This window comes from Talpa occidentalis, unplaced genomic scaffold (genome assembly GCF_014898055.3).
Source record: "Talpa occidentalis isolate TD23 unplaced genomic scaffold, MPIMG_talOcc4v2.1 talOcc4.3, whole genome shotgun sequence".
Taxonomy (NCBI): Eukaryota; Metazoa; Chordata; class Mammalia; order Eulipotyphla; family Talpidae; genus Talpa; species Talpa occidentalis.
In genome coordinates this window covers 92,580,971-92,608,146 of record NW_023603184.1, presented here as the reverse complement: position 1 = coordinate 92,608,146, position 27,176 = coordinate 92,580,971, and the positions used below count along the sequence as shown (strand labels likewise).

General features: G+C 36.2%; 1 protein-coding gene across 1 annotated transcript in view; it reads left to right on the top strand.

Annotated features, from left to right (window-relative positions):
- Positions 1 to 27,176, top strand: part of LY75 (lymphocyte antigen 75) — a 121,895-nt gene that overhangs the window by 62,223 nt on the left and 32,496 nt on the right. The window contains 10 exon segments of the mRNA XM_054699771.1: positions 89 to 254; positions 1,664 to 1,756; positions 1,759 to 1,830; positions 3,005 to 3,121; positions 13,169 to 13,363; positions 16,008 to 16,234; positions 17,779 to 17,947; positions 21,563 to 21,712; positions 24,266 to 24,388; positions 25,812 to 25,979. Of these exon segments, the coding sequence (XP_054555746.1) occupies positions 89 to 254; positions 1,664 to 1,756; positions 1,759 to 1,830; positions 3,005 to 3,121; positions 13,169 to 13,363; positions 16,008 to 16,234; positions 17,779 to 17,947; positions 21,563 to 21,712; positions 24,266 to 24,388; positions 25,812 to 25,979 (1,480 nt within the window).

Sequence of the window (27,176 nt, the reverse complement as noted above, 5' to 3'; positions counted from 1 at the left end):
CAAAAATCATTATTGACCATGAGGGTCAAAATAATACAAAAGGGAGTACATGAAGTATTATCACCTTAAAGGTATTTCTGCACCCTAGGATGAACTCAACTTTGGCTGGTCAGATGGGAAACATCTTCAATTTACTCGCTGGGCTGAAAATAATGAGCAACTTGAAGCCTGTGTAATATTAGATCCTGATGGATTCTGGAAAACATCTGATTGTAATGATTATCAACCAGGTGCTATTTGCTACTATCCAGGAAGTATGCTAATTTCATTTATTTTAATTGTTAAATTACTATTGGTCTCATGAATAGGAGAATTTGGGGACATGATTTTGTAAAATCTGGTTTTAAAATTGTAAAGAAATTATAGTATCCTTTTCATAAGAGATTTGTGAAAATTTGTATTCAAGTAGAATTATTATATATTAAATGTCTTATCATTACTTTGTTAATACTTGTTTTAATCTTTATTTTTATATTAGCTGACAATGGTAATTAACATTGAGTCCCTGTTAGTCTCAGTTTGCATATAGTTGTATTTATATTTTTATAGAACACTTGTATTTGTGGGAATTCTTCTATAATTCTTATCAACAACTGACATTGCTTTTCTGAGCCATTTATTTTGCAAGGAATAGCCCTCTACTCAAACTCGCTTAAGCTTAAAGGGAAATTTAGGTTCTCAAAATGGCGATAGAGCTGAACCTCAAGAAGAGCAGGAATCAAGAACTTAAGGGGAATCAAGAACCAAAGATACTCTCTTCACCTCTCCCCTCGGTTTCTGTCTGTGGATCTGCATTCTTTTGTCTATGTACTTCCCATTTCTCTCTGCATGTGGCAAAAGGTGGTGGCTCTGCAGTTGTTTGTTCATAGCCATAACTGGAGATGGACTATCTCAGAAATCCATATTTCAGATTCTAAGAATCTGATGGACTCAGCTTGAGTCAGGTATGCAGTCTCTAGCACCATCAGAGGACAATCGTGTTACAATAGCCCGGAGTCCACATTTGTGGGTTTGTGGTAGAAAGATAACACCACACACAAAGAGAGTTGTAAGCTGGGGAAGATGCAGAACAGTCTCTACTAAATATCAAATCAGTTTTATTTGCTTTAAGTAGAACTTAACTGTATTTGCTTTGCTTTGAATGTATACTTTTTATAAAGTGGAAAAAAGCCACAATCAGATTTTCTAGATGTCATATTTTAAATTATTTGTGTCTGCTTTGTTAAAGCAATAAAGTATTTAGAAGATGAATTTTCATTAAAATATTCCTTTAAAGTTAGAGATTAGTTAGCAGAAATTTGAAGATGAATTTTCAAAGTGATAGATGTCTGATTTAATATATTTGTATAGTTTCTCGGAAGTGGCCCCTCATATTTGACATTTGGTAATGCAGGAAGACAGAAACTTCATTTAACCTAATAGCACCTCATTTTTACATTCTTCCACTCAGTCCACAGCAGGGGAAAGAAAATTGTGTTAATTTCCTTGCTACAGAAAGCTTGTTAAGAGGTCACACTATATTTGAATATAAACAGAAGGAGCATTACCAAGCTATTATTTCTTGACTTCCTGGATATTTGCTACAAATCACATCTAATTACTGTGAACAGGATTTAACATTTATACCTGAAATAAGAATTCTTACCATTAATTCTTTCTCTAGATGAGACTGAAAAAGAGGCCAAACCAGTTGGCAATATTCAATGTCCATCTCCTGTTCTAAATACTCCATGGATACCATTTCAGAACTGTTGCTACAATTTATGATAGCAAAGAATAGACATACTGCAATAACACAAGATGAAGTACATAATCAATGTCAAAAACTGCGTAAGTACACTGTATTGCCAATATATATTGTATAATACTCATTTTTTAAAAAAAAAAAAACCTCACTTGAGTGTGTTATAATTATTTCTGACACTGATAATTAAATCTCCTAATTTCTACATTGTCAATGACAACATATGTTAATTTGTATTTAGTTAAAATGGGAAAGTTTAACAGGTAAATTTCTTTACCTGTCCATTACAGAAATAGTCCATTAGTCTATTTCTGCATGTATAAACAAAATGGATTCTACTTTAAAAGGAAAAGAAATGACACTAGTGAGCAGAGAAGAGAGTGTTAAAGTAATCTATGGGCAAAGAGAAAATTGGCTCATTTGAGTGGTCAAAAGCATAGATAAATTGCAAAGAAGCAACTCTGCTTTAAAGAAATCCATATTTTATACTTTCAGCTCTCAAGATTCTTCAGATATTTCCTTTGAGATTACTGAATACTTGGGACTTTTCAACAATGAACCTATGAATTTGGTGGAAAGTTCCTATGGAAAATATCAAAGTGTTCCCCAAAGGGTGGTCCATAGAACACTAATTTTAAGAGATGTTCAACATAAATGTACACTTAAAAAAATAACAAAGTTTAGAAACACCAATGCTTCCCATAGGATATTAAGATACTGCAATATAAATGAGGTAGTTTAACTTCATTTAACTAATATTTCAAAGTTTTTATTCATGCAGCCTTTTTCTGAAGAGCTCCTGCTAATTTTCTGTGTAACACATTTTGGGAAATATAAACTTTGTAAGTCCCAATATAAGAGTGATCTTTAAGAAAAGGAAGCTCTAGCTTACAACCCATCCAAGCAGCTTTATTTATTATAGTCTTTGACAATATGGCATTAATATAGAGGATTTGCACCAATTCAAAATAAGCCTTAGGTGGGAAAAGTTAAATGAATCAATGTTTTAAATTCTCATTTACTGGTTTTCTCATTATTCTATAAGACCAAATTCAGCGTCGAAATGTTTGAAAATGCCCTAGCCTATTCAATTTAATACAATGAGAAAGTTTTAATTTGCATGTCTTTCTTGTTTTCCACTATTGTTTAAGTTTTGGAGTATATTAAACTGGAGGGAGGAGGGGGTTTCTAAATCTATCAAACAAAATAAAGCATTCGAGAGAATTTCTTAAATTACTGACTAAGTTTTTTATTCAACAGATCCAAAATCACATATTCTGAGCATTCGAGATGAAAAAGAGAATGATTTTGTTCTTGAGCAACTTCTATACTTCAATTATATGGCTTCATGGGTTATGTTAGGTGTAACTTATGAAAGTAAGTTATAAGTCTGCTGACTTTATACTCATACTTTATTATCAACTATCATGCTATCGCTTCTCGGTCTTTTGGCTAAGATCAAGTGTAGTATCACACTATTTATTTCTCCAAAATATATGCTTATCACTGTATAAAATTTTACTTATGCACTTATAACATGTCAATACCAACAGTTTCTGTATCTTTGCTCTGCCATTTATGTGCCTTCACCACATACATGTCTAATATTTACTTTATACCTGCTATGTACATGGAATGAGAACAGAATTACACTCCTTCTAATATTGCACTTTGGCTTTCTAGCATTGGTTTGGGGTGTACATTTGAATACTGAGATACATAGTATCACAATAGGATAAGATAGGTGAAATTAGGACTAACTACCATGATTCCAAGATGTAATTACTGTGAAAGTTTTAACACAGAGACTCTAATAATAAAGGAAACAGACCAATTTGGAAAGATAAGCAATTAGAAATGGCCTGAAAATCATATAAATTTGGTCATCAGGAAAAACAAAATCATTTATTGGGCATGGAGCATTGAAAGCAAATATTTACTAAAAAAGGGTCTTAATAAGGAGCACAGGTAGGAAAAGAAGTTAAATTACTCAAATCTGATCATTTAAAAATTAGTCTTTATAGTTTAACCCATTTCTTAGAGTTGCTAAGGTTTTTCTTAAATGTTTGTGGTTTCCAGGTGCGTTGGCAAAATTTGATCACTTAAGCAATAGGTAAGACTAGGATTGCCAGGTGAAGATGAATTCATCATAATAGGAATTATTTCCCCAAGTCTTTTCTCCAATGACACTTCAATACTCTTAAACTTAGCAATGGGGAAAAAAGATGGAGAAAAACTAAGTGGAAATTTCTAGGTTTTACCTGAAAATAAATGAAAGAAATAGCGGTCCTTAGGGAGCAGTGGAGACTATATCAAGATACAGTTAGAGGTGGGGGGGCGGAGCAACATGGCGGCGAGGAGACGCTGCGAGTAAGATCTCCCATTAAAAAAAGTTAATAGGGAGGAAAAGCGGCAGGTCCCAGTGAGAACCGGGACACGGAAGATAAACGGACGACTCCAGCAAACTGCCCGAAGAAGAAAGTGGCCATAAAAGAGGACCAGAAGGGAGGGAAGCTCAGAACCCTGCTCCCCTCCCCCGCCCACAGAGGCGGCACTCTCCGACCGGCAGAGAGGAGGAAACAACAAACCAAAACGGCCAACAAGAACAAACGACGCAGCAAGCGGGACTGTGAGTGGAAAGGAACTATTGCAGCCACCACACCCTGTGAACGGGAGCTGTGGAGAACCCCGCAGGATCCGCCGCGGAGGTGAGCTCCGGGCGCCATTGAAGAGAGCCCCGCCCAGGAGGAGACCAGCCCCAGCACACAGCCCCAGCCGCCCGGTAAGCCTGTGCGGAAAAGCGGCGCACCGGAAAAAACAGACGCGGAGCGGGATTGCGCGGGGAAAGCGGCGCGGATTGCGCGGATCGGATCGCAGCTGCCCAGGTCCCCGCGCCTGCGACCTAGGCTTGCGGGGAGACGACCTAGGCTTGCGGGGAGACGCACGGAGGCCCTCCCGGAGAGAGCAGGAACCAGGCGCCCAGGCAGGGGAGCGGGATTCAAAAGGCGCCATTCCCGCGCCACTGAACTGGGCTACAGCCCGCGTCCTGGAACTGAGGGCTTTGGAACTGAGACCCGGGGCACGAAATTAGGGGCGTGGGTTCCCCACGACGGTGGGGCACAAGGCAGACACAGCACCCCAAAGCCGTTGAGGTGTACCCTACCATCCCTGCTCTGCTCCCTGTCCCACGGGGTGGAAAAGCAGCTCCCCAAGGGCTCTAGGAGAGATCTCTGGCGCCACCTAGTGACTTGAAGCCAGCACAGGCTCCTGAAGGAGCTAGTGGCCAGCTGGGGAGTGAGCCCACGCCGGGCCCCTTCCGAACAAGTAGTCTGAGCCCACAGGGAGAGCGAGCACCCACAGCCGGGGCAGACCAGGCGCGCAGAAGAGTGTGCCTGAGACCGGACGCGCAGGGAGTGTGTCCCACATCACCATTTTAGAACAGGGACATTTCTTCAGTAAAGACTACCTGCAGAAGGCTTCCTCAGGAGCCAGAGGTGAGCGGGGGAAGTTCGCCCACGCCAGACCCCCTCTGGCCTGCAGTCCAAGCCCAGAGGGGGAGCAGGAACCCACCGCCGGGGCAGACCAGGCGCACAGGGGAGTGTGTCCCCACATCGGCATTTTAGAACAGGGACCTTTCTCCAGTAAAGACTGCTTGAAACTGACAGATGACTCCTGGAGGAACCAGAGGGGAGCAGAGAAGCCCACCCAAGATGCCGGCCAGTCCCAACTACACAGTGTCCCAACGCATACGGCAAATTAGAAAACAGACAGTAGGGAGGAGAAGAACCACACGCAACCTAGCAACTCTCCAGAGAAAAAGCACACCACAAAAAGAAAACCAGCCCCCAGATGGCAACGACAGTAACTTGGAAGAACTTCTGAGCCTTCCAGAAAGAGAATTTAAAATTGCCGTGATTAAAAAACTGACAGAAGTCATAAAGGAAAACAATGATAAGGGAAAAATAATCAACGATCAGAAGAATGAAATTGAGTCCCTAAAGAGGAAGTAAAAGAAATGCAGGAGATCAAAGAATTAATGGAAGAACTAAAGAATTCTGGGAAAAGCAATGAAAGCAGAATTGATGAAATGGAAGAACGAATAAGTACTCTTGAAGACACAGAAATAAAACGAACCAAAACAGAAAAGGAAAGAGAAGTACGAAGGAAAAAGAATGAAGAAAGACTTCGGGAACTATCTGACTCCATGAGGAAAGGAAATATAAGAGTTATAGGAATACCAGAAGGAGAGGAGAGAGAAGTAGGAACAGAGAAAATATTCAAAGAGATAATTGAAGAGAATTTCCCAAATGTGAAGGAGGAGCTGAAAATTGATATACAAGAAGCAAGAAGAACACCAAACTTCCACGACGAAAGGAAAAATACAGCAAGACACATAATAGCAAAGCTCCCAAGAATCCAGGACAAGGAAAAAATAATGAAGCTGGCAAGAGGGAAGAAACAGATAACATTCAAAGGAAAGCCAATCAGGCTGACATCAGACTTCTCCGAAGAAACACTACGGTCAAGGAGAGAGTGGAGGGACATAGTCAACAGACTCCAAGAAAACAGATGCCAACCAAGAATACTCTATCCCGCAAAGCTCTCCTTCCTCTTTGAAGAAAGAATATGGACTTTCCCAGACAAACAGAAACTCCGGAATTTCATTGCAACTAAACCCCACTCCAAAAAATACTACAAGGAGTCCTAAAGCCAGAACCTCAGAGGGACGAATAACAATGAAAGAAGGCCAAAAAAAAAAAAGTTATTAAAAGAATAAATAAATAAAATCAAAGGAAAGACAAACACAATGGCAAATACAGATGTTAACATATCAATATTAACTCTAAATGTAAATGGACTAAACTCTTCAATAAAAAGACACAGAGTGGCAGCCTGGATTAAGAAACAAAACCCAACCTTTTGCTGTCTCCAGGAAACACATTTAGCTACAAAAGATAAAAATAGGCTCAAAGTCAAAGGATGGAAAACAATCCTACAAGCAAATGGACCAAAAAAGAAAGCAGGAACAGCTATACTTATAACAGATAAAACAGATTTCAAACTCAAAAAGATAAAAAGAGACCCCAATGGTCACTACATTATGATCAAGGGGACAATACTTCAAGAAGAAATAACACTCATTAACATATACTCACCAAACGAAGGAGCACCAAAATATATCAGACAACTGTTGTCCTCTCTGAAAACAGACATCAGAGAAAACACATACGTAGTGGGAGACTTCAACACACCACTATCAACAATGGATAGATCAACAAGACAAAAAATAAGTAAAGAAACCAAAGCTCTAAATAAGGACCTAGAGCAATTGGGCTTAACAGACATCTATAGAACACTAAACCCCAAAAAACGGAGTACACATTTTTCTCAAGCGCACACGGATCATTCTCCAGGATCGATCACATACTGGGGCACAAGACAAACATCAACAGATACACCAAGATTGAAATCATATCAACCATCTTTTCTGACCATGAAGGCATCAAACTAGAAATAAACCATAAAAGGAAGGCAAGGAACTTTCCTACCTCATGGAGATTAAAAACCACACTACTGAAAGACCACTGGACTAATGAGGAGATGAAAGAAGAAATTAAAAAATTTTTTGAATTGAATGACAAGGAGGACACCAATATCCTAAATGTATGGGATGCAGCAAAAGCAGTAATAAGAGGAAAATATATAGCAATAGAAGCTCACATCAAGAAACAAGAAAGAACTCAAAGAAACAACCTAATCTCGAAGCTCAAAGATCTAGAAAAAGAACAACAAAAAAACCCCAAAACCAGTAGAAGAAAAGAAATAATAAAAACCAAAGCAGAAATAAATGAAATTGAAACTAAAAAAACAATCAAAAGATCAATGAAACCAAGAGCTGGTTCTTTGAAAAATCAATAAAATAGACAAACCCTAGCCAGGCTCACAAAGGAAAAAAGGGAGAAAGCACAAATAAACAGGATCATCAATGAAAGAGGAGAAATCACAACGGACACAGCAGAAATCAAAAGAATAATCAGTAACTACTATGAACAGTTATATGGAAACAAGTTTAACAATCTAGAGGAGATGGACAAATTCCTACAACTCTACAATCACCCAAAGCTAGATAAAGAAGAAATAGAACACCTAAACAGACCAATTACAATTAGCGAAATTGAAATGGTAATCAAAAACCTCCCCAAAAACAAAAGCCCAGGACCTGATGGATTTACAAATGAATTCTACCAAACATTCAGAGACGAATTAGTGCCTATCCTTCACAAACTCTTCCAAAAAATTGAGAAGGAAGGACAATACCAAACACGTTCTATGAAGCCAACATTACACTAATAGCCAAAACCGAACAAGGACAACACAAAAAAGGAAAACTACAGGCCAATCTCCCTAATGAACACTGATGCAAAAATCCTCAATAAAATTTTAGCCATCAGAATCCAACAATGTATCCATAAGATAATTCACCACGACCAAGTAGGATTCATTCCAGGGACACAAGGATGGTTTAACATCCGAAAATCAATCAACGTTATCCAACACATCAACAAAAAGAAATATAAAAACCATATGATAATATCAATAGATGCTGAGAAAGCTTTCGACAAAGTGCAACACCCATTCATGATAAAAGCCCTTGAAATTCTTGGGATACAAGGAACATACCTTAACATCATAAAGGCATCTATGACAAGCCAACAGCCAGTATCATTCTCAATGGTGAAAAGCTGAAAGCAATTCCATTAAGATCTGGAACAAGACAAGGATGTCCACTCTCACCACTGCTTTTCAATATAATACTGGAAGTCCTAGCCAGGGCAATAAGACAAGAGAAAGACATCCAAGGAATCCAAATAGGAAAAGAAGAAGTCAAACTATCACTATTTGCAGACGATATGATATTATACATAGAGAACCCCAAAACTCCACAGAAAAGCTAATTCAACTCATCAATCAGTTCAGTAAAGTGGCAGGATACAAAATCAACACGCAAAAGTCAGTAGCCTTCCTATACACAAACAATAAATCTGAAGAAGAAGAAATCAAAAAAACCATCCCTTTCGTTATTGAAACAAAAAAAATCAAATATTTGGGAATAAATCTAACAAAAGAGGTAAAGGACCTATACAAAGAAAACTATAAAACACTGTTAAAAGAAATAGAAGAAGACACAAAGAAATGGAGAGATATCCCTGCTCATGGATTGGAAGAATAAACATTATTAAAATGGCCATCCTTCCAAAAGCAATATACAGATTCAATGCTATTCCAATCAAAATTTCAATGTCATTCTTCAAAGAAATAGAACAATTATTGATGAAATTCATATGGAATCACAAAAAACCCCGAATAGCCAAAGCTCTCCTGAAAAAAAAAGAAGGGAATGGAGGCATCACACTCCCAGACTTCAAACTATACTACAAAGCCATAATCATCAAAACTGCATGGTATTGGAACAAGAACAGACATACAGACCAATGGAATCGAATAGAAAATCCAGAAATAAACCCACAGATTTATGGTCAACTAATCTTTGACAAAGGAGCAAAGACTATGCATTGGAGCAAAGAAAGTTTGTTCAATCAATGGTGCTGGGAAAACTGGGTCGCTACATGCAAAAGAATGAAGCTTGACCACTACCTCACACCATACACAAAAATCAACTCAAAATGGATTAAAGAATTAGACATAAGACCTGAAACCATAAAATATATAGAAGGAAATATAGGCGAAACACTACGTGATTTGCACATCAAAGACATCTTTACAGACACATCACCCAAAGCAGTGATAGTGAAGGTGAAGATAAACAGCTGGGACTACATCAAATTAAAGAGCTTCTGCACAGCAAAAGAGACAATAACAAAAACAAAGAGAAACCCCACCAACTGGGAGAACATTTTTGCACCCAACACTAATGATAAAGGACTGATCACAAAAATCTGCAAAGAGCTGATGAGACTCAACAACAACAAAGAAAATAATCCAGTCAAAAAATGGGCAGAAGAGCTAAAAAGAAACTTCTCTGAAGAGGAAATGCAAATGGCCAACAGGCATATGAAAAAATGTTCAACATCACTTGTCATCAGGGAAATGCAAATCAAAACTACCATGAGATACCATCTCACACCAGTGAGAATGGCACATATTAAAAAAACTAGCAACAACAAATGTTGGCGAGGGTGTGGAGAAAAAGGAACTCTTCTGCACTGTTGGTGGGAGTGCAAATTGGTCCAACCACTGTGGAAAGCTGTGTGGAGATTTCTGGACCTACTAAACATAGAGCTTCCATATGATCCAGCAATTCCACTCCTAGGTATTTACCCAAAGGACACAGAAACATCAATTCCAAAGAACACCTGCACCCCTATGTTTATAGCAGCACTGTTTACAATAGCTAAGCTTTGGAAACAACCCAAATGCCCAAAAATAGATGACTGGATCAAGAAGATGTGGTACATATATACCATGGAATATTACTCAGCATTCAAAAAAGATAAACACATGCAATTTGCAGCAACATGGATGGCGCTGGAAGGGATCATGCTCAGCGAAATAAGCCAAAAAGAAAAAGAAAAATACCGGATGGTCTCACTCATAGCAGGAATCTAGAAAACTTAAATAAGGGACCAGGAAAATGAATAACTATAAGAAAGTGAAAATCAAAATCAACAAAAACTATGAACCAGAGACACTTTTAGGGGGCAGGGGCGGGAGGGGAGGGATTGGGGTCAGAATGGGGGCGCTGCAATTGTATGGGGAATATAACAATAAAATTTATTATCTAATAAAAAAAAAAAAAAAAAAAAAAAAGAAAAAAAAAAGATACAGTTAGAGATTTAAATTGTACCCTCTGATGTCCTTTATAGTTATACTATCAGAAATAACTGAAAATATATTCTATGGCTGGAAACCATTTTCAGACCTGTGAACTTCCTTCTAATTATCTCAACTTCTTTTATAAAATGTGCAAGTAACAATTTCAATTAAAATATACAGACACAAGCAATATGTAGATAGTTTAAATCTAATTCTCACTGAGTTAATTTACATCTATATATTTTTATTACTTCAGTATGCTAAAACAACATTTAATTATATATATTGCGTACACAAAAGATTTGGTTTTTTTTTTAAGTTTTGACTTTTCAAAAGTAGGGCCATGAATAGAAATAACCACAAGAAACCACAACGTGTCAACAAAAAACACTTCAAGCCAAGTGAAAAAGTGAACCTTTTTATAGCAACTTTAGAAATATGCCATTGCACATTGTATTGGTCAGAAAATTAATATCTGTATTTAAGAACAGGAAAAAAGCTGTGAGACATCAGGTGATAGAAAGCAGCAGGAAAGAACCAAACCATTGGTACAGTATTTCTAGTGCGTCACTGCCTTGGGCAGATGGTCAGGTATAAAGTCTTGGGAGATGGTAAATCAGTGAAAAGAACAAATAATCAGGACAACAGGATATGTGTAAGTAATAATGACATCACTCTTCATATGAATTTATAATTTTAAGAGAGCTGGTAACATTTTCTGCAAAGTTTTATTAAAATGTATTTACATACCATACAATTCACCCACTTACCATGTACAATTCAATGACTTTTAATATAATTACTGAGATGTTCAGTCATCACTACCACAAAAAGAAACACCATACCTATTAGCAGTCTCTCTTCATAGCCTGCCCAATATCCCAACTCTCAGCAAACACTGATCTGCTTTCTCTCTCTACAGATTGCTTATTCCAGACATTTCATAATATAGGAGATCATATTATTTTTTGGTGACTGATTTCTTCCATTTAACAGTGGTTTCAAAGTTGATACACATAGCACTAATAGCTCAAACAAGTACATCATTTCTTATTATGACGTAAGATTTCATTGTAGGATATACCACATTTATTATCCACTCAATGGATGATAGACATTTGGGTTGTTTTCAATTTTTTTGGTTTAAATAATGCTGGTCCATTACAAGTTTTTGTGTACATGGATGTTTTCCTTTCTCTTGTGTATATATATATATAGTAGCATTGCTGGGTATTCTGCTTAACACTTTGAAGAACTGCCTGACTGTTTTCCAAAGCTGCTATGCCTTTGTCCAGTCCCACCAATAGTTTATGAGGGTTTAAGTTTCTTTATACATATACCAACAATTGTTTTTATCTGAGCTTTTTATTTTAAAGTGGAATCTCTGAGGTTTTTACTGCATTTCCTTGATAATGATTGTAAGCATCTTTCATGTGCTTATTGTCTATTTGTATATTATCCTTTGCAAAATCTCTATTCAGATCCTTTCCACATTTTTAAAAATGATTTGTCTTATGATTGTTGATTTGTAAGCATTCTTTATATATTCTGGATATGATCCTTTATCAAACACATGATTACAAATATTTCTTCCATCACTTTTTTAATAGTATAATTTGTAGCACAAAACTTAAATTTTGATGAAGTGCAGTTTATCTGGTTTTTCTTTTATCATATGTGCATATCTAAGAAGGTTTTGCCTATCCCAGGCTTATGAAGGCTTATTCCTGTATTCTTCTAAGAGTTTTATAATTGTAGCTCAATGTTTAGGTTATGACCTATTTTGAATTAGTTTTTGCATACAGTGAAAGGAAGGGGTATATTGGATATCCTATTGTCCCAGCAACTATTCACTGCCCATTGAATTGTTTTGGCACTTTGTCAAAAATAAATTGGCCATAAAGTGCACAGTTGTGCGGTGTAGGTCCAGAGAAAAGATTTCTATCACTACTTTTATAATGTTAACATGTCAATTATTTTTAATAAAATATTTATGTTCATTTCCATTGCAATTAAACATGTAGGTAAAGCGAATGAATAAATATTTGATGGGAAAAAAATGACAAAATATAAATTTATTATAGTATAGTGGAATAATATGCAGATTTCAATTTTTATGTTTATAATTTCTATTTTCCAACTAAACATAAATATGATTTGCTGTTATAGTCAGGAAGTATATTTTTTAAAGATTTAGTTATTATGCATACAAGAGCTGGAGTACAGGCCAGAGGTGTGGGGAGGTGAGAGGATTCACCAGAGTAGGGAGCAGATGAGGCCGATCTACTGAAATACACTGCTGAGGGGAGCAGCAGGTGAGAGAGGAGAGGTCTGCTGTGCCATGTGGATTGCCTCCCTGGCCAGGGATCGAACTCATGCTGCAGTGGCAGCAGGTAGCTTCATAGTGCTGAAACTTAACTTATTGTGCCACCAGGGAGGCCCAGAAAATATTTTATTTAGAGAGATAAAATCATGCAACCTGTTAGAAGGTAGGAAAATAAGGAAGATAACTAATTGAGTTTGAAACATTAACCTGGTAACTATTAGTCTTGACTTAATCTCTAAATATAGAAAATGTTTATTCTCTAGATGATTCTCTTATGTGGTCTGATAAGACCATGCTATCATATACACACTGGAGAGCAGGAAGACCAACTATAAAAAATGACAAATTTCTTGCCGGCCTGAGCACTGATGGCTTCTGGGACATTCAAACCTTTAATGTTATTGGAGAAACACTATACTTTCACCAGAAGAGCATTCTTGCTTGTAAAATTGAAATGGGTAAGTATGCTAATGTAGAATTTCCACTCCAGGGACAGATAATGAAAGGCCATTAGCTCCACTAGAGGAAATCTTGCAATCATATCCCATGAATGCCTCCTCTGTGTTTAGTTCTATGAAAGAAGTGCTAAAGAAGTTGTGGAGGAAGGAAAACCTGGTGCTGATTGGCAAGGGAAAAATAGCAGACAGAGATTGTTTTATGTAGGTTAGTCTTAGGTAGTCTTAAATTCTTTGGAAAATCAAAGAGATCAATAAAACAGGAATAATGAGGAAAATGCACTGTGGAAGAGGTAAAATTTGTTGGACCTTAAAGGATGGATAAGATTTTTACAAATAAGAAAATATGTTTGGGTAAAGTTTTAACTTTCAAAGCTAAAAATAGGTGTCTTGCAACCTTGCCTAATTCCTCAAATAATCTATTTTTAAATGCGCTTCTGTTCTTATATTTTCACAACTTGAAAGCTATTATTACAGCCTCTCCGCTCTAAGTCTTCTACTTGTGGGTCCTATTACAATTGCATTTTGGCTGATCTCCTCCCTTCACAGAGATGTAGAATAACTTCATGTGTCTTCATTTCCATCAGCAATCTCCAGTGATTCTTATTACCAATCACTTTGAGTCCATGTAAGCTTTTGGGATATTTTATAAATCAGTGTCTATTCTAAACTTCTACACCTTCCCCCAACCCCTGTTTTTCCCCCTGTTCCATGGCTCATCTAGCATCTTTTTGTCAGTTAGGTTATCTTTGTCTGCATAAAGTATATATTGGGTCTCATTTCTGCCCCCCCTTTTTTTTCCTGCTAAGTCCTCTGTCTTCCTTCCTTTTTTTTTTTTACATCTTTAATAAACTTCTCATTTTCAGCTTACAGAAAAATTGCAAGATAGTACAGCAAATTCTCATATATCCCATAACCAATTTCCACTATTGTTGACATCTTATATTAGTGTGATACATTTGTCACAGCTGAAAAACCAATACTGATAGATTATTAACTAAAATCCACACATTAGTCAGATTTCCTTATCTTTTATTTAGTGTCCTTTTTGTGTTCAGGATTTGGTCAAGAATACCAAGCTGGCTGTGATAGTTTCTCAGGCTGTTTTTGCTCTTGATGACCTTAGTCATATATTTTGTAGAATGTTCCTCAATTTGGTGTTTTCCCCACAATTAAGCGAGGTTTTGGGTTTGAGGTTTAGGGGAAAACCACAGAAGTAAATTGCTGTTCTCATCACATAATATGAAGGGTATGTCATATCAACATGACTTATCACTGTTAATTACTTTTTTAAGATTTATTTATTTATACATACAAGAACTGGGGTGTAGGCCAGAGATGTGGAGGGGGTTATGTGAGGGTATTCACAGGAGACAGAGTGGAGAGCAGAATAGGCAGATCTACTGAAATACACTGCTGAGGGGGGCAACAGGCGAGATAGGAGAGGTCTGCTGCGCCATGTGGGTCAGCTCCCTGGCCTGCCGGGGATCAAACTCATGCTATAGTAGTTGGCAATAGCTTGATAGCTCTGTGTCTTTAACCCCTGTGCCACCAGGGAGGCCCATCACTGTTAATTTGAGCTTTGATCATCTGGCTCAAAATAATGTTTCTCAGCTTTCTTCCCCGTAAAGTTGCTCTTTTTCCCTTCTATGTCATACTTTCTGTAAAGAAGTTACTATACTCAGTCCACATTTATAGGTAGAGAGTTATTCTATACCTTCCTGAGAGGATAGTATTTACAGAAATTATTTGGAATTCTGCACTGGAGATTTGTTTATTCCTGCCCATTTTATAACTACTCAGTCTTTTATGTAAGTCATGGGTTATAATCGATTATACTACATTATTTAATATTTTGCTCAAATTGTTTCAGCTTTGCTGATTGGAAGCTCTTTCACTTGCCGCCTGTGTCCCTTTGAAATACCCTCACTTTTGTGGTTTTGTTGCTGTTGTTTTGTTTTTAGAGCTTCCTTGTTTTCTGGTGACATTCTTTCTTTTTAGTCCTACTTGCACCTAAGGTAAACTCCAAAAATCCCATTTATCAAGCAAGCTTCCTGACTCCTTTAAATCAGATGAGTCGCTCCTTCTCTAGTGAGTCGCACTTGTTCTAGTGTTGGTTTTTCCCTTACTTCACATGTTTTCTGTCCCTGGACTATATGTGAGCTCTTTATTTTTATCATCAAATGTTATTTACTTGTGAGTTGGTTATGTACTCTATCATTTATGGGGTACATTTTCATACCTCCCTATGTGCACATGTTTTACTCACCCTCCTCCAAAACTCCTAGACCAGTGTCCTGTCACCTGCCCTCTCCTATCTCTTCCAACCTCCCTACTTCTCCCTCTGGCAACTGGTATACATTTCACAGAGTGTAAAGATTATCTTTGCTATGCTTTTCCAGTTTGTATGTGAGTTATTTAAATGAAAGATGATATTTGTACCATTTTTAAATCATCCAGACAACTATAATATTAAAGAGCTTACTATATACACTGTGGCAAATCAGGAAAGTATACATTTGACATCCCTGATTAATAATAAATCTAGCTTAACTTTTGAAATGATTACATATCCAGTCTTACCTGAAATGTCCATTTCAAATAATTCATAATTTAATCACTAATACTTTTGATTTAATTATTGTAGTTGAATACAAGGAAGAATATAATACTACCCTGCCACAGTTTATTCCATATGAAGATAATGTTTATAATGTTATTCAAAAAAAGGTTACTTGGTATGAAGCATTAAATATGTGTTCTCAAAATGGAAGTCATTTAGCAAGTGTTCATGACCAAAATGGCCTGCTATTTCTGGAAGATATTGTAAAACGTGATGGATTTCCACTATGGATTGGACTTTCAAGTCATGATGTAAGTCTTACTTTGTTTTACAGAAATTTTCAAATATGTTTCTTTAAGGTTTGGAAATTTGAGCATAAAATATTTATTCAAAGTGTAACATCAGATTAAGTCCTGGGGACTAATTTTGTATAACATACTGCTTTCTTATCATTCACAACATAAACTGAAAATTATAGAGTGCACTAGGGCAAATCACCTGGGATTACAGCAGCTGCCCAACACATTGACAGGCCTTCCCAAGGGCCCTGAAGATTAATATTTTAGTGACACCTCTGTAACATATTTAGGGCAGACCAATTGGGAAGGTGGTGAAGGGAATAGCACAGTTTTAGAAAACCCGAATTCCAGTGCTAGGGGCACATCTTCCATTTACATGTTGGATGATCATGAATAAATTATTTAACCTTTGCAAGCTTATTTCCTCATATGTAAAATCAGGATGATAAAATTTTCCTCAATATAGGGATGACAGTGAAGCTCAATACAAAAATTCAGATAGATATCAATTAAAATTCTTAACATTAAGACTAATAAAGGTTTATTTTCTTCCCATTTCCCCTTAGAAATAAGCACTATTTGAGATTAATCTTATACTGGTAAACACATCTTTTGTTCTCTCTTTGAACCCAATTAATTAGGATATTCATGTACCTGCAATAATAATGTCTAGTTTAAAAAAAAATAGACATCTATTGAAATTAGAATTGAAGATCTAGGAAGTACAATTTATGTATTCTTTAGAACAAAGTGGGGGAAAAAACAAAGAATGAAGCGATAATGAATTATCCTAGAATCAAGAAAAAGTCAAAAATAATCTTCCCATTCTAGTTTCTTGAGAAGCAATTTTCTCTTCCATCTCTTGCTATTTGGTTTCTCTATCATGACAAAAATATGGACAGAGAATCAAACCACAAAACTATAGAAAACAATATTCAGAAGAATATAGAAGCTGGGATTGTAAATCTATAATTGTGACAAATGAAAGTCATTTGCATGTCATTTAACTTCAAGTTTTATGTAAATTCATTCTTAAACAAATATATCTAGAGACAGTATAATAACTTTGTCACTGAGTTCAAAGTCCTACTTAAATTGTGCCAGAGCAAATGTCAAAAATCAATAAATTGAAAGTAAATCCCGGGCCTCCTTGGTGGCACAAGGGGCTAAGCATGGGGGCACTATGAAGCTATCTGCAGCCTCTGCAGCACCAGTTGGATCCCTGATCCCCACATAGCACAGCAGACCTCTCCTTTCTCTCCTGCTGCTCCCCTCAGCAGTGTATTTCAGTCAGTCTGCTGTTCTGTTCCCCACTCTGTCTCTGGTAAATCCTCTCACACACACATCCCCACACTTCTGGCCTGTACCCCAGTTCTTGTATGCATAAATAAATAAATCTTTAAAAAAAATAAATAAATCCCTAAAATTACAAATATAACACTTGTAAGCAAATTATTAGCATTCCATTCCAATATTTCTAAAAGTTTATATGTTCTTTGTGTTCTTTTTGAAGTCACACATCTGGATTCAGTTTATCTCTATTACTCCTAAAACAGGGCAATGAATCAAATTTTGAATGGTCTGATGGCAGTGTAATTGACTACAAACCATGGGAAGATAAAAAATCTGCTGGAAATTGTGTTGTCTTGGATCCCAAAGGAATTTGGAAACATGAAAACTGCAAGTCTGTTAAAGATGGTGCTATTTGTTACAAACCTACAAAATGTAAGACTTATTTTGAATAGCTCTATATTTACTAAAATACGACCATTTGTTGAATGCACATAATTAAATAATCAAAAGGATTTTTATAGATTAATCTTTTTCAGGAGAAGATTCAACATTTGGAACTAAACAAATTCATTCAGGAGAATATGTGAAAAACTTATCTAGGGAAACAAGTAAATACAAATAAGAGAATGATATAACTAATGAGGAATAAAGGCACAATCAAGAACTGATATTTCAATTGCTATGTATCTAAAATACATAGAATAGAAAAGTAGCTAGAATAAAGCATGCAGAAATGGAGGAACATTTGTCTTAGCAAAACATACTTTACAGAATGGCGGAGAATGACAACATGATCAAACATAAATTCAGTGCTGTCCTAGTTGAGTAGTGATACCACAAAATTCATATCCAACTAGAGCCTCAGAATGTGACCTTATTTAGAAATAGTCATTGCAGGGGCCTCCTGGTGGCACAAGGGGTTAAGCACAGCACTATAAGGCTGTTTGCAACCTCTGCAGCATGAGTTCGATCCCCACCGGGCCAGGGAGCTACCGACATGGTGCAGCAGACCTCTCCTGACTCAGCCACTGCTCCCATCAGTGGTGTATTTCAGTCAGTCTGCCTGTTCAGTTCCCCACTCTGTCTCTGGTGAATCCTCTCACCCCCACACCTCTGGCCTGTACCCCAGTTCTTGTATGCATAAATAAATAAATCTTAAAAAAAAAAAGAAATAGCCTTTCCAGATATAATTACTTAATATGCCAGAGAGCCTGAGACTTGATTAGGATGTGCTCTAGATCCAATTCTGTTGTACTTATAAGAGGAGAGACAGAGACATAGAGAGGAAGAAGCTTACTTGATAATAGCGGAAGAAATTACAGTAACATAACTAGAAACTAAGGATTGCCACCAGGCCCCCAAAGCTAGGAGAGAGGCATAAAACAGATTCTCCCTCATACCCTCCAGAAAGAACCAGTTGACATCTCTTCCAGACTAAGAGGGTGAATTTCTGTTGTTTTAAGTCACCAAGTTTATGGTAAAATATTATGGCAACCCTAGGAAATTAATGCAAGAGCTAACTTAAAACACACACACACTGGATCTTCAAAATGAAAAGAAAGTAACAAGTGTTGATAAGGATGTAGAGAAACTAGAATCCTTGTGCATTACTGTGGGCATATAAAATGGTGTGTAACCAATGTGGAAAACAGTATGGTGACGGCTCAAAAAAAAATTTGATATAGAATTACCGTAGGACCCAACAATTGTACTTCTGGGTATATATATAAAAGAAGTAAAACCAGGGGTCAAAAAGATATTTGCATACCTATATTCATAGCAGCATTATTTGCAATAGCCAAAAAGTGGAAACAATCCAAGTGCCCACTGACAGGTGAATGGATAAACAAAATATGAAATATACATATTATCGAATATTACTCAGCCTTATAAATGAAGGACATTCTAATATATAATTTATCATGGATGAACCCGGAGTACATTGGGCTGATTGAAGTCCCGTCACAAAAGGACAAATACTATGATTCCATTCATGTGAGGTAACTAGAATTTTCAGACTTATAGAAACAGAAAGTAGCATGGTGGTTGCTGGAGGAAGGGAGGAATGGGGAGTTACTGTTTAATGGATTCCAAGTTTCAGTTTCTCAAGAAAATATTCTGGAGGTAGATGGTGGTGATGTTTGCATAATAATGTGAACACACTCAATGTTACCAAAATGTACATTTAAAAATATTTAGCATGGTACATTGTGCATGTACTTTACCACAATAAAAAAAAAAAAAGTCTTCTTAAGCAAGAATATAATAAACTAACCAAAAAGCATGCCCTTGCAGAAAAGAGTAAGAATTGAAAGTAGAACTCCATGAAAAACCATGCGGGGGAAAAAAAGTAATGTATGCAGCCTAAGATACCACAGTTGCAGACTGGACCAGAAACAAATAGACTTTGAAAATAGGCATCTCCATGTGTTCCCTGTATAAGAAGAATTTTCTATCAAGCCAAATCATCCAGAAAAGTTCTAGCCATGTATCAGTAATCAATGTACAGCATATTTTGCATATAATGAAACAAAATACTTCATTGACTCTTAAAACGATGGAAAAATCAACTGTCATTTTTTGGCAAAAGCAACTATTCTCACAGGGTAGTAAAAGCAAGGACTTTATAGTAGCATCTCCCTCCACCAGTAGTGTTAGTAAAACGTTGTCACAAATCTTAGAGACGTCACAGATGTATTCAGCAAATGAATTTTTATCATCTGCTAGTAGGACACTTAGACAGGTATATCAACTGTCAAACTGAGGGAATACTTAGATCTCAAACTAGAGGTGTTAGTGAAAAGAATATAACCAAAAGCCAATCAAAGATTCCTGATGAAGAAGGAAATGAAGCCACATTCCCTTTGGAAACAAGAATAAGAATAACTCTATCAAAACCTATCAAACTGAGATTTGGAGAGAAGACAGGAAAAGCTTCAGTTCCTAAAGAACATGGAGATCAGAGAGAATGTATTATGAGACACTAGTTTGGGTTGAGATTACTGATATTTGATTCAGATATCTATACCTCACCAATAGGATGTTGACAATTTACTTTTCAATTCTCATACTCTCTTCCATTAGAATTAATAACAAGCATTAAGAGGCACAGATGTCACCATAGAGGTTTCATGTGTTATACAACATAATTAAAAATTAAACAATTTAAGGGCCTCCCCTGGTGACGCAGCGGTTGAGCGCTGGGTTGCGAAGCTGCCTGCAGCCTCTGCAGCGCCGGTTCGATCCCCGGCTGTCCCGCATGGCGCACAGACCTCTCCTGCCGCCTGCTGCTCCCCTCAGCATTGTACTTCGGTCCTTCTGCCTGCTCTGCTCCCCACTCTGGCTCTGGTGAATTCTCTCACCCTCCCGCGCTTCTGACTGTACCCAGTGCTTGTATAAATTAATTAATTAATTAATTAATTAATTAATTAGATCTTAAAAAAAATTAAACAATTTAAATAGAAACCAAGGGAATGTTTAAGAACTGAGAGGCTATACCAACTCTTTTTTGAGACAAATTTGCTGTTCTGATATATTGCAATTTTTCACTTATGGATGTGATTTCTCATTTTTTTAAATGTTTTCACATTCCATCTTTTTTTAGTTTTTCCTATATTTTGTTGAGGTAACATTGGCTTGCAACCAATGAATATGATTTAGAAGTGATTTTTAAAAGGAGTTCTTCATGTATCAAAGTTTATGTTATCAAAATAGAAAGGAATCCAAAGGAAAAAAAAGTTTTAATTATTTCAAAGTAGCCTGACTTTGCTTATTTTCCTGTTCATCCTAGTTGTTTTTACTTTAGTCTAAATACCCCTTTGAGAATTAAGTACTTTCTTCTATCCTCTAAGTTTTTTAATTGGTCTTCCAAATACCTAATTAGAAGGTATACAGTCAGAGCACAGGCTATTGCTTTCTCTGGTGTGTGTATTGAATTGATGCTCCTTACCCACAGTTATCATAGCTTCTAAGAGGAACATTTAATGAAATTTAAAAATCAGTCTTTTTCTTTGTATATCTTTACACTGATGCCTATTTGTTTTACAGCTAAAGAGGTGACCTCTCATTCATACTCCTCAAGATGTCCTGCAGCGAAAGATAAGGAGCCACAGTGGATCCAGTACAGGGACCACTGTTACACATATGACCAGGCTTTGCAAACTTTCTCAGAAGCCAAGCTGTTTTGTTCAAAACTTGGTGAGTTCAAATTTGTTATCTTTTGACTCAATAATTTAATCACTAGAATTTTTCTTAAGGAATAGTTTGAAATAATGATCATATTGTTGAAACTGTGTGAAGGTCTCACTACTATAGCTATTATTTTAAAGCTCTTACTATAATAACTTAATTGCCCAGTGATGTGATTATGGTTGAGTATGACATATGAGCACAATGGGAGGTGGGAATAGCCATTACAAATGATTGCTTTAAGATTAAATACATAGAAAATAAAATTAAGGGGAAAAATAGAATAAAAAAATTGCTAAAATTATGTGAAAAATTAGGTGGTTTTAAGTATAGCTAGATATGCTTAGAGGAAGCAATTAAGAGGCAGTTTTTTTGTAAAGTTAGTTAAATAGATTTACAATAGAAAATTCCACATTTTAAATTAGTTATAAATAAGTAAGCTTAGCCTGACCAGGGTAGCAAAATCAAAGAATTTGGGTTGTTCTTCCACTCTACAAAAGGTATGGCCTACATCCTCTAAACACCATAAGGAACCAGACTATGTCTTCAGATTTAACTATTTTAGAAAGAGCAGCAATGGCTGACTCTCTCCCATGATAAATTTAGCCTATAGTCAAACTGTGAAATGACTTCTAGAGACAATGTAGGGTAGTTCAAAGACCTGCATACTCAGGTAACAATTTTACCGGACAGAGCATTTTTCTCATTTCTTTTGCTATTTGTGCAGATATTTTACTGATTTAAAAAGCCCAAAGCCTCTCTATTACTGCTTACCTCCATTGATGACAACTGTGTGTGTGTGTTTGTGTATGTATGTTTATAGTAGTATATATGTATATGAAATGGGAACTACTGCTAGTTTATATATATATATATATATATATATATGCTCTGAAAGTTATATATAGTTAGAGATAGATAGATAGATAGATAGATAGATAGATAGATAGATAGATAGATAGATAGATAATAGGTGGGTAGGTAAGTATGTAGGGAGGTAGATAAATCTGAAAGTTACAAGATTCTTACTCCTAAATGAGAAAACAAAGTTTTACACCAATTATAGTATGGAGATTAAGCACTTAACTCTTGGAGGCAGACAGATTTGGGGTCGAATAACAGGTTCCACACCTATTAACTGAGTGATACTGTGAAAGTAATATAAATGTTTCTGTTTTCTCATCTGAGCAGTGAAAATGAAAGTAGTACTTCCTGTGAGGTTATTATTGGAATGAATGAAATAAGATAAAGTATGCAAATATAGCACATTACCCTGCAAATGGTAAACTTTCAAAACTATTCTTTTAAAAAGATTGACACTGACTTTTCTAATTCTATAACTGGCTTACTGTTTAATATGATCAATTTATTTAATCTCCTTGATTAAGTAAAACTTCAGTTTCCTCACCTGTAAAATGGTGATACCAACCTCTACAAAATGATATAATATTAAACAAGGTAATATACAAAGTCCCTGCACACTGTGGTATTCTATAAAAGAATAAAGATTTTCCTTTGCCCTTCTTGAAATACCCCATATCAACAAAGAAAGACTTTAGTTAAGTCTCCACAAACTTGTTATTGAAGACTGTTTGATTCCATTTAGGATTAATTTCCAAGTATATTATTATTTTATTTCAACTCCTTACCTGATGCTGGTAATAACATGGTTTTTTTCCTGTGAGTTTAGGACTGCCAATCAAGTTTCAGGAATACTCATTCATTCAATTCCATACTATATTTAGGAATTTGCAATGGGCAGAGCAGTGTGCATTTATGTATAAAGTAATATTAAAAGAAAGGCTGATGCTCCCCATAGACCAAGCTTACTTACTTTCATTTTTATTTTGACGTAATTCAAAGCTGAGTTATTGTACAAAATTTGTTGAGGAGAGTCCTGAAAATCTATAAGGGAACACATATTTCTGCCATTGTATACCCTACTTCTTTTTTTTTTTTTTTGTGAAGATTTGTTTATTCATGCATACAAGAGCCCGGGCTACAGGCCATGGGTGTGTGTGTGTGTGTGTGTGTGTGTGTGTGTGTGTGAGTGACAGGATTCACCAGAGACAGAGTGGGAAACAGAACAGGTAGATTGACTGAAATGCACTGCTGAGGGGAGCAGTGGGTGAGTCAGGAAAGGTCTGCTGCGCCATTTGGGTAGCTCCCTGGCTGGGGATCGAACTCGTACTGCAGTGGCTGCAGATAGCTTCATGGGTTGCGTCTTAACCCAGGGAGGCCCATACCCTACTTCTTATGACTAGATGGTTAGACAGTTTTAGGACCAAAAAATATTACCAGACAAATATTTTGAAGAAATTTAACATACATACACACATTCAAAGCTTCAATCTAGAAATATTTCTCACTTTTGTGGAAAATTATTGATGCCATGCTTTTTAAAATCTAGCATAAATATCAGACAAAAAATATTCTCTGTATAAAGCTTAATTTTTCTCAATGTTCTTGATAGATTTTTTTTTCCAATGGCTCGTTGAAAACAAACTACTTTCCTAGTTTCCCTAAAGCCAATTTAGTTAGGGGTTTGTTTTCCTTCAACAGATCATTCTGCAACTGTTGTTACTATAAAGGATGAAGATGAAAATAAATTCTTGAGCAGACTGATGAGGGAAAATTATAATATTACCACGAGAGTTTGGCTTGGATTATCACAACATGATATTGGTAAGTGATATAATTGTATGTATAATGTGCAGAGAGAATTGTACCTTGTCCTAAATGCCAAATGACCTTGCTAAAGAATCTCAAGTAGTGGCTAATTCAAAGACTTCTCATTAAGCTAGATTTGCTGATTGTTTGGGAGGCTTAAAAATTCTGAATGAATAAGTTGAGTGGCTTATTAGCAATGAAGGAGACCACTAATTAAATAGAAATTCAGGTTAATTGAACAGGAATTGTTCTAGAAGCTTATTCTTAATATATTTAGATCAACAGGATTTTTTCCCTATAGCAGTAGGAAAAAACATGCTGTGTCTTTATGACTGTTATTTAAAAATTCTCTCCTTGTTGTTCCCTATCTTTTGGAACATTTTTTCCCATAGAGAAAACATTAAATTTTAATAATAGATTTTTTCAGAAAGCTTGGGAAAACTACAGCAAATTGGTTTTAAAGGGCTATGGAAGAATTTTTCAATAAGGAAACATGGAATATTTAAATGAATTAGGAATTGATAAAGAATGAATCAAGAGCACAAATTTGGTAGAAAAATAGAAACTCTGTTTCACATTTTATGCAAAGTTGAATTCTAAACAATTAAAGTAGGTGCAATTCCACAATGTTAAGTACTTTGTCAAAAAGTGAATGGGTTCAAAGCTGGCCATTTAAATGAAATGTAAATTGTGTTTATATTATCGCCACACGGTGGTGCTACCTCAGCTGCTAGACAACAAAAATGGAATCCTGCTGAGGAGACTCTTTGGCCCTTTCCTTTCCCACCAGTACATCTTTAGTGACATGACTTTTTAATGTGTGTGTTGGGAGGGCCGGGGGCGGCCAGGAGGGGTTAGTAAGGGGATACTGGTCTTTAGAAATCTATTCCTCATGCAGTAAATGTGTAAGCAAAACACCACATTCTATATCAGTTCTTGTCCAAATGAACGTTCTACAAAGATGAAAACATTCTGTATCTGTGCATCCAATATTGTAATCACCAACCACATGCTAGCCACATGGTTATTGAGTACTTGAAATATGTCAAGTGTAGCAAAAAACTGACTTTTTAAGTTTTTTGATTTTTAATAAATGTCAAAAAGACAGATTTTGAATGTTCTCAGTCGTCTACAGAATACAAATATCAAGAAAAAAATTTTCACACAAACAATAGAAGAAATAAAATTTTGAACTTAGCAAAAAAAAAAATATATAAGGGTTACCAGAGGGTATAAAGGAAAGACAGGTGGGGGAGGGGGGAGGGATGCAGATGGGGGACTGGCACATGTGGTTTGGTAGAGGGAACAAAAGTAAAAACTAAATAAATAAATGTCTAGTTCTGAGTAAATGAGTTGGATAAGTCACATGCCTTCTTACCTTAGTCATCCTGTGGCAGTAAACATACTTGTACTTAACATTCTTAATTTCTCTCTTTAGATCATTCTTGGAGTTGGTTAGATGGATCATATGTATCATTTGTCAAATGGGCAGATAAAAGAAAGAGTGGTAGTGGAAATTGTGGCATTTTGCTGGCTTCAAATGAAACTTGGAAAAAAGTTAATTGTCATTCTGGCTATGGAAGGGTTGTCTGCAAGGTCCCTCTGAGTAAGTATGTAGCCTGAACTTAAGAAACATATTTGTACAATTCAGGAAATAAATGCACGGTCTAATTATGCTTAAAGTCTTATATTTGGTCCTGAATTTTTTAGTACTTAAGGTATATACCAAATTCTTTGATTGTCATACATTCTTTCTCTTGAAAAAATAGATTACAGGAGATAATAAATGTATAAGGTTTCTAGGAGTCCCTGATAAAGCTATTAAACTGTCTAAACTTATTGTAATGCTTTTCTAAGAAGAATGGAAGCTGCCAGAGTATTAGGGAGATAATGTTTTGAAAATATTAAGTGTATTTTGTTCTAAAATTTCAATATATAAAAGCTCACAATTCTTATTCTATAGTTTTTGCTTCCTTTCTCCTCATTCTCATAAAATTCATAACTAACTTAAAAACAGTGCAAAACTAAATTTAATTAAAGTGACCTGATTATCTGTGGGAAATCATAATCTGAACTTATCTTATTGATATCTATATAAAGTAATACACTGATACATGAACAACACCAAAATCCTGATAACTCCATTTTTAGAAAAAGCTCTCTAAATTTTTTACAGCAATATTTTTAAATAGCTAGTGTAAAAATGCCCATTTGGGTATATAAATATTAAAGATAAGACTCAAATTCTAGATGATATATCTCTAAATATTCGTGCATTGATTGAGTAAATATTTAGTGTCTACTACATAGTATGCCCTGTTCTATGTGCTGGGGCGCCCAGTGAACAAGACTGATAAGACCTTGCAGTCGAGTAGAGGAAGACTCATAATAAATAACCAAGAAGGTCAATCTTTAAAAGAGAGGAAAAGATCAAATAATTACAAACTCATTATAGTCAATGCTTGGATTTCGTTTAGTCTAGATAGGATTTTCAGGAAAGATGTCTAAGAGCAGGAGACTTTGAAGTTGCAATCTGAAAGGCCAACTAAGCAGAAATCAGGGAAAGAAGCACACAAAGCAGAGGCAACAGTTGGAGAAAATCCTGAGGCAGAATGATGGTGAGCACTCAAGGGACCACTGGATGGTAAGCAGGTGACAGGCACCTGTAGCTCTGAAAGCAAGCTTCAGAAGTTCAAGTTCTATTCTGAATGAAGTGGAAAGTGCCTGGAAGATTGTTACAGGTGGGTGGGAGCAGTTTTGGGGTGATATAAAGCAAGAGTTCTGCTTGGGCATTTTGAGCTAT